Source organism: Diospyros lotus, chromosome 14, assembly GCF_014633365.1.
Source record: "Diospyros lotus cultivar Yz01 chromosome 14, ASM1463336v1, whole genome shotgun sequence".
NCBI lineage: Eukaryota > Viridiplantae > Streptophyta > Magnoliopsida > Ericales > Ebenaceae > Diospyros > Diospyros lotus.
In genome coordinates, this window is record NC_068351.1 from 20,328,636 (window position 1) to 20,337,950 (window position 9,315).

The following is a 9,315-nucleotide window of genomic DNA, read 5'->3' on the forward strand; positions in this document are numbered from 1 at the left end:
CTTTTCCTCTTATCTTTCAATAACAAATCCAACAGGTTATGGATCACTTAGAATTTTGAGACCATAGTGGATTGTACCAACATATGGTGTCATTCTTCCTATCTTTTGGCACATTCCCACTATACGTGTGCACTTTCTCTTGTAACTCATACAAGTGGACGTCCTTATTTATTGCACTTATTCTTGTGTGTTAGTCTAATTTTGATGTGGTTTTGATGATTGATGTCTTTAAACAAAACTTTAATAAATATTGCTTAAATGAATAATTTTGAAATAAGTGTTATGGACTTCAAGGTTTTAAATTCAAACTGTTTTAAATACCTTTTAAAAATAGTTTTAAACTTGTCTTTTAAATTAATGAAATCTTGTGAATTCTAAAATTTGACCAAAGTTTTAAAAGAAAAGGAAAGTAGCTCTAAATAAAAAAAAAAAGGAAGAAAATACAGTTAAACATCGAATATAATGAAAAACTGTCGACCCATTCTATATGCCTGTCAAGCAGTTTTTCTGAACTGTCAACTTCTTCTTTGAGTTTGTTGATTGATTCTTCAGAACTGCCAACTATTCCTTGAAGCAAGTCGATCAGTTTAGTGCATACCTTTTGGAAAAATGTTCCAAGACTAAACAATCGACTAATTTTTGATCTAGAAATAACTATTGATTGGTTTTTCAAAATTTTGAAACAAATTGTCAACTACTTTCTGAAACTATATTGATCGTTTCTATAAAAAAATATTTACTAAATGACTACTTTGCTATAATTTGAAACTTACAAGTTTAACTTCTAATGGCTATATTAAATGAATAGAGATCAAAATCTATATACACTCAGTTGTTTAAAGTTAAAAACATAAGATAGGTCAAGAGATTTGAGAAAAGAAGTGTTGAAGCTTTTTCTTTTCAAAAACTCACCATTTCATTGAGCTTACATTGGTTACACTAATTTTCTCTCTTTCACAAGGCTTGGTCTATTCTCTATAAATTCTATTTTCAGCTTTGTTGTTGTTGAAATTTAAGAAAGAGTTCTGTTGTTGAGAGTTGCATCTCTTATTTATTTAATTTTGTATCTTGTTGTTTTCTAACGAGTATGCTAAAAGACTAGCGTGGATTGCTAGCCGTTGTATTTGTTTAAACCGTTTCTAGTTGATTTGGAAATATCTAGCAGGAGCTTGAGTAGTGGATATAGGCTGGGGATAGTCAAACTACTCTAAAATTTTATAGTTTCTTGTGTTTTTACATTTTTTGAAAGCCTTTCATTACATTACACTTGAAATATAAAATTTTCAGCATTCATTTATATTACTCAGTACTAGTTTTCAAAAACACTTTTTAATTTTTTTTAAAACACCCAATTCACCCCCTCATTTTGGCGTGTGGTGCCATACAAGGAAAGGAAAGGTTGTCTAACATTGTGATCTCATTCCAAAAAAAATTCATGCTCCAAGATTATATTACCCTATCAGGTTGTGTTACAATGAACATCCCTTTGTTTGGGTCTTGATCCCAACAAAAGGGATACTTGTGAAGAAAACTATAAACATATCAAGTTAATCCCTAAGAAAGTGCCCTAGGTCTAGTCTCTTATCAGTCCATTACACATTAGAGGTAATAGATAAGATGCTTGCTTATAGTCTTACAAAAAACGTTTCTCATTATTTTGCTAGCTAAGCAAGACTCACACTTAAAAAGCTTTACCTTGTTGAGAGATATCCCTGAAGATCTAAACTAGTTAGTGAAGTCATCCTGTTTAGTTGATATAACCTAGTCATCCATGTCATGCATTACATTACAGTTATAAATAAAGAAAGATATAAGAGGATTTAGAGATAGGAACATCATTCAAATCCAATTAAAAATAAACCATTCACCAAGTATTCATATCGAAAGTAAAAAATATTTGGACAATCAATTTCAAAAACACTATCTCTAAAACAAAAAGAATAATCATTTTTAGGACAAAACTACCCTTTTTTCTAAGATATGCAAAATTTCTAATATTGTATTACACCAAAACCCATAAGCGCACACCATGTAAGAGACGATATCTCATTAGGCATCCTAAGATGGCACAAACCTATTTCCAAGATGTCTTCTGTCTTGCCACTCCAAATTGTGACAAGTTGTGTCCTCGCAGGCACCTAGTGGTAATGCACGAGCCCATCCTTATCTTGGATCACACACTTTGTTGCTCCTGTACCAATTGTCCAATATAAAAATGAGATAAGTATGCAACTAATGCATATGAGCATATGAATGCAAAGGAAGTAGTAGGAAAAGAAGAATTTCTTTTTTGCCTCAAACTCAAAGCAATCCCGAGCAAAGTGGCATTTTCTTGGCAATTATATATAGCATTTAACGTTGCCACAACTTAATTTCCTTCTTGACTTGCCCTTTTTTTGGTCCTTTGGTTCTTAAAACCATTGGTCCTATTTCCTTTCTTCTGGGTTTACGTTTAGAACCCATACTCACCTTTGCCCTGCGATAAACAAAATAGATCTAATTGCCTCCATGCTTTTTTCCTTAAGCTTTAAATGATTTGAAATGTCAGCTGAAGTCTTGTCATTTTTACTGTGAGTCATTGCAGGCTTAATTTGGGACCACACACGTTCCGACAAGGATCTAATTATTGTAAGGACTTGTTCTTCATCGCTGATTGTAACATTTCCTTCCCTTAATTCTGTTACGAGTGAACTCATCACTCGGAGATGTTCTATCACACTGTGTTTTGGGTTTTGACATATTGCTGAAGCTTTAGTTGCAAGGCATGGAGCTTTGCAGATCGGTTTTGGATGCGTCTAACATCATGAAGTGAGCACTTCGATCTTTATTAATCCTTTTGTTTGTCATAGGTAGCTTGCACGACAAGTGGAAAATTATCCCTGTGAGGCTTTGGCATGGTAGTGTCGAACATGTCTAGTTTCATTTCTTCATTGAGCAAATATTGAATCTTTCTACTCCATGTGCCTTAATTTTGGCCATCTAATTGTTCACCCCTCGTCAAATCAACAACAATATATTTAATTTGAAGTTATTATCACAACACACAAGGAAAGTTAAACATTTTTAGGCACATATTATACTTGAGATAATTAAGTTAAAAATGTTCTACTATTCAAAACAAGATCAACGGATCACCCTTATGCATAACTTCATATTGAGACTTAATTTACAAAGAATTATAATTAATTAACCACAATTAATTAAACAAATTATTGGAAATAATTCACGCATGCCTAAGCGAAACATTCACAGTTCTAGAATTTGGAATTAGAATTTATTAATCAAAATTAATTAAACAAATTCTAAAAAATAATTCACGCACGCATAAGTGAAACATTCACAATTCTAGAATTTTTATAATATATTTCACAAGGAATTTGAATTTATTTATCACAATTAATTAAATAAATTAAAAAAGATAATTCACACACATACGTGAAAATATTCATATCTTCTAGAATTGTAAACTATAATTCAAGAAGAATTATAATTAATTAATCAAAGTTAATTAAACAAATTCTATAAAATAATTCACGCACACAGTTGAATAATTCAAGATTGTTTTATATCTCTAAAGTACATAACTAACATGTTTAACAATCCTTTCCCCCATTGAATTTATTTTAATTTATCATAATTAAATAAATAATTTAATTAGAGAGATGTAGGCTTGTTTAAGGTGAACCTCTATAAAAATCTTGTGTTTATTGAGGGTGTATTTTATTTACCTTTTCATCTTCAAAGTGTATATGAAACATGCATACTTTATATAAAAATTGCCAATGTCACATAAACGGGTTATATCAAATTTTTAATTTTCTAAAAATGTAACCCATCCTTTTGGCTTAGCCTTTAAGCAACATGAATGTCTCCTTCTTGCCTCGTCCATGAGATCCAAGATATGCATCAAGAACTAAGGTTCACTAGTGTGTTTTCATCTTTCCTAGCAACTAAGGGGTTTGATGTTTTTGCTGTGGATTGTACTCTATGGGTTCTTATTGTGAGTTTTTTTGCCCTTGTTATAATCTGACGTTTAGATTTTGGATTTTTTCATTTATATATTATTTTCAATTTTAGGTGGTTATTTGTTTGAGGGTTAATGCTTTTGCTTGATGGACACTTTTGTGATGCATTCTATTGCTTAGTTTAGTGTTTAGGTTTGGATATTATGAGATTGTTTCCTATAGGCTTCTTCTATGGGTTCTCTGGGTTAAGTCTCTCAACACGACTATCATTGTGGGCTTTCAAGAATAATGGCTTAGCCACGCATAGTCGAAAGGGGACAATAGGGTATGTGATTTACTTTTTAGTTTAAAATTGCCTCAATTTGCCCCCCTCAACTTTTCCAAATTACACACTAGGTATGCAATTTTTGAGTTCCCAAAATTGCCCCTATTATGTTTATAAAATATGGGTCAATTAAAAAAAAGAAAAATCTAATTATTAAAAAATAAAAAATTTGATTAATATATAACATTCTAAAATATTGAAGGCCAAGAAAAGAAAATGTGGTGTATTTTGTAATTTTATAAACTTTTTAAATAGTAAAAATATCAATAATGATTTCCACAACTTTCAAAATATGGCAAAAAACCGAAATTAAGTTCTCTTTTACAGTGAAGGAGCATCATAATTAGTTAATTAATGCATTGAATCCTGATATAATTGATTCAATAATTTGTTTCCTTTAGCTTCATTAGTTGACTGAGAACAGACACTCCGTACTCGTAAGATTCTTTTTCTTTTTTTTTTTTTTTTTTTTGTAAACAATTAACTGCTTATAGTTGTTTGAAGAAAGAAAAAAGCAAGAAAAATGATTGAAGAATGACAAAAAAATCCTTCCCAATTGTGTGACAATTTGAGGTCTAAGGGAGATAACTTAGCTTTTTCATTTTTCATATTAACAATTTTTACATTATAGTTAAACTTTTAAAGGTGTTAATTAATTATAATTAATTGTATCATTCCTAAATAACTGGTAGTCTTTAAGTTATATTTACTTTTAATCTAAAATTTATTTTAATAGATTATAGTACTTATGAACAATTACCTTAAAAGAAAAATGGCATTCAGGGATCAACAGTACTCCATCATCTCTTCAAGCCAAAATGATGGAGAACATTCTTAAAAAAATTAAATAAATTAAATTTAAAAAACTATCCCCCTTGAGTCTAAGTCATGGCTTTGCTGACCCTGTTCATGAATGTATGTATTTCAAGGGAAAAGAAAGGTCTTCTAGCAGGAACCTAGCTAATCAGTAGTATATGTAGAAATAGGAATTACTACATTTTTTGTTACTAAAAATATGAAAACAAATAATTGAAATTTTCATTAGCTTTTTATATGTATTTCATTGCCTCAACTGTAATTGTGATAAGATAAAATAAATCATTAGTATCCATCCATATTGAATTGCCTGCAAATTAATTGAGGTATTGGACAACTGGTCAATGTCTCGCACATTAGGCACACACACTGACACACGAGCTTATTATATAGCTAGTGAGAAAGATTAAGGGTGCAAGGGAGATGAATGGAATGGCACATAAAAGCAAAAGAGAAAAAAAAAAAACAAAAAGAAAGATGAAAGTCCATGAAAAGAAAATGAAGGTTTTGGTTCAAGACTTTTGTATAGATCTTCAATACCTAAGATATATGAAGGATTTATAGACCAATTCTAATTCTAATTCTAATTTAAATCATAGGTGATTGAAGATGCTCCATATCAAATCAAAGTAATAAGACTTGCCTATTTCAATCAAATATAAGGTAAAAATAAGGAATATGAATCATTCTTTGTTGAGAGATGGTGTGAAAGGTAAGAGTTTTCAGTTCTATATATGGGGGGTGTGAACAAATGTAAACGAGTCTTTGGTTGGAAAGGGATGGGTTGGGGATACAGATATGAAATTTCTTTCCCTTTTTCTTTAATCTCAAGAAGGAAATGGCAATCACAAAGAGCAGATCGGAGATCGGAAACATTACAATTAATATTATATTGCATGGTGGAAGGGAGGAGAATTTGAGGCATTGGCGGCGGAATTAAGTTGCAGAAGAAGAAGAATTAGAGGGAGAAGAGTTCTTATGGTTGTGCATCCACACCTTGAAAACCTGCCTCGACACCCCCACCGACCTGCAAAACCGCTCGATCTCGTCGTCCTCCTCCTTCCTCTTCATCTTCCACCCCAGCTTCTCAGCAAACGCCAGCATTTTCTCCTTTTGTTCCGCCGTGAACTTGGTCCTGAACCGCTTCCTCCCACCCCCCTCCGACGATTCTGGGTTGGTCGAGGTGGTCGACATCGGCATTATTCCGGACGTAGGGCCGCCGCCGCCGCCACCGCTGCCGTAGGTGACTTTCCGGTGGAAGTTGCGGTGGCAACCGCAGGCTGCGCATTGTAGGGTGTCGTCCGGGCCCGGCGTGAACTCTCCGCAGCCGTCGGTGGCGTAGCTGCCGAGGGTAGCCGCATGGTTTCTCAAGCACTCTTTGTACACATCGTTTGCAGTTCCACTAGTGTCTCCTTCCATCTCTCTCTCTCTCTCTCCCGTCTGTTTATGTGTGTGTATATATATCTATATATATATACAAGTAATGATTGAAGGTAGATTATTAAGAACTGCAATCATGGCTTGGTGAATTTACAATTTTACTCCCGTGTTTACCTATGAATTTCAACCACGCTCCTCCACGTCGGCAAGTGTGTATTCATTTATTCCTTGACGTTACACAGATTGGGATGGCTAAGTATGAATCAATGTGGGCAAAGAAAGTAGGACTGTAAGTAAAACTATTACTTCTAAATGATTACTGAAAATGGGATTGATGCTCATTTACTTACTCTGTCCGATTGTTAATATTTTGATTCAAAATAGATTGATATATTATATGTTATTTGATTAATTTATGTATGTAATATATGGCATATGGTATTATATTTTGATATTAAATATATTAACAAAGTATATGCTGATTTTATTATATGTTGTTATTTGGGTTATATATAAATAAGCTCGATTGGGTCATTGGTGTCTGCAGTCCAGGTCCAAACTTATTGTGTTAAACTCATTTATCCCATTCATGTTCTTGCCCCGCATATATATATGGATGAGATTGGAAAAATTAGAAGAGGTGTGATTTTTCTCTTGCACACCAATGAACGAACAGAAACCCTAACTGAGAGCAAGAGAGAGAGCAGATCCAAGAAGCAAGATTGGAAGAAAAACGAAGATCGGAATTGAGGAAACACAAGGTAAATCCGATCTCATTTTTTGTAAGTATGTATTACTTGTTTATTCAATATTGTTGGGAGAGAAATTGGTGAGATGAAAGTGCTGGGATTGCTCGAGTTTTATGGAGCAATGTACTCTGTTATTTGCATTTGTATGGTTTGTGTTTTCTGATCTTGATGTAATGTTCTTGAGTGTTGTAAGATCTTGTGATAGGTTATTGTGTCTCTCATTGTAATCCTATGTAAATATGTTCATACATATTCTAGTGGATTGAATAGGGGCAAAATTCCTACTATGAGTAGGATCTTTTGATTCGAACACATATATCTCTTATTCTTGTGTGCGTTGTGGATGTTCTTTATTTTCTGTATCATATTCGATCTTGGTACTTCTCTTAGTCTTGGTCGTGTGGTTGTGTGATTGGTTCACAGGTTTATCAACACGAATGATATAACATTTATTTGACGCGAGCAAAATAAGAAGAGGATGTAAGCCCACCTAAACACCTTCCTTGCATGTCCTAACATAGACACCGAACAAATCTATACTTAATTATATTTAATCTTTAAACTGACATTTAACATGAGATAGTTAATTAATATTGTCATTTTCTTTTATAGAAATACTATTTTGATATTTAATTGTGATACTTAATTTATGAATGTGTTGTATTTTACCATATTAATATAATATACAACACATTAAATATAAATACCATTAAAAATATCAAAATTAAGTATCTAAATAATATTTTCATTTATCATATATTTGCATGTGGAATTATGTAAGTTAATGGGTATATTTGTATAAGTGCATATTACAAAATTATGATTTGACATAAAAAAATTAATTAAGTTATTTGATTGTATTATTTTGAAATTTTAGCTCGTCTTGCTTTGTTAATTTATGAATAAGCAATTTACATTGTGCAAAACTTTTAATTATCTTTTTATTGGCTGACATATATATATGAATAAATATCTTTTTCTACGATTGCATAAATTCAAATTGCAATAGTTGAGAAAAAAATGTTTCTCAAAACATTTTTAACTCTTTATATGCAAAATTTGTTCATTTTATCAAATTACAAAGCTTAGAATGTCAGGACAAGCCTTAGTATTATTCATTCCATATGTATTATATATGTTTATTGGTCATTTGATATTGTCATAGATATGATTGCATAACTTATTCATTATATGTTAGGGAAATGCTATGGTACCTTAGTGCATTACTACCTTGAGGCAACCAAATGTTAGAGGTGGCAGCCTCTTGACTTGTAACCAACTGTCCCTTTTATTTTATTTTTTTACTTATAATATGTATTTTTGACTTTATTATGCATTTCAAATTTATTAGATTACGATCAAAAAAATTTAAGAACCATCAATGCCGAGATAGGAATTGTTGATCATTAGTGATGGGCTTTGACCACCAGATAATCTAGGTTTTTGGAGATCGATTTCTCCATTAACACATTCGAGAGAGAAAACCTACATGGTGGTAGGTTTCGATCACCAGATGATCTAGCTTTTTTGTGATCTATTTCTCCATAAACACATCTTCGTCTATAACTACCCATTGTTAAGACTCGGGTATGATTTTGCATGCCTTGGTGCTAATTTGATCTTGTTATGATTAATGGTTAGAGTATGGTTGTGTTGGATAATGATTAAGCGTGTAGGTTAAGTATGGGGGTGAGGTTAGCAGTCTTTGGTCTATCTTGATAGGTGATGTACAGGGCAATTTTAGTAGATCCTAGTTTGGTGTGTGTATCTTTTGATGTTGTGCCATGGTTGTGTAACTTTTGAGGGCTTGGCACGGTTTTGTATGTGTATATGTATATACCATGTAACCCTGTGACCGGTTATCTTTTATATGCATGCCCAGGATATGAGTTATGCTTCCGTTGTCATTTCTTCAGTATGAGTTCAGATGATCCTAGTTGAGCATGCATGGTAAGTCAGGGTGGTTTCTATTCTGTTTTCTTTACCCCTCGTTGGGCTCTTCGCTCGGGTTCTTAGGCTTGGCTAGGGCATCCGTGTGGGGGTTCCACATTGCTTGGTATCATAACGTATTTGGAGTTGT

The 9,315-nt window shown here is 32.7% G+C and overlaps 1 protein-coding gene across 1 annotated transcript; it reads right to left on the minus strand.

Moving 5' to 3' along the window:
• Nucleotides 1-1,867: 1,867 nt before the first annotated feature.
• Nucleotides 1,868-6,536, minus strand: LOC127790488 (zinc-finger homeodomain protein 10-like). The gene is made up of 2 exons (XM_052320027.1): nt 6,103-6,536; nt 1,868-2,191 (listed from the first exon to the last, which is right to left on the minus strand). Exons 1-2 carry the CDS (start codon nt 6,523-6,525, stop codon nt 2,174-2,176), a joined length of 441 nt encoding a protein of 146 aa, XP_052175987.1. The 5' UTR covers nt 6,526-6,536; the 3' UTR covers nt 1,868-2,173.
• Nucleotides 6,537-9,315: the final 2,779 nt, after the last annotated feature.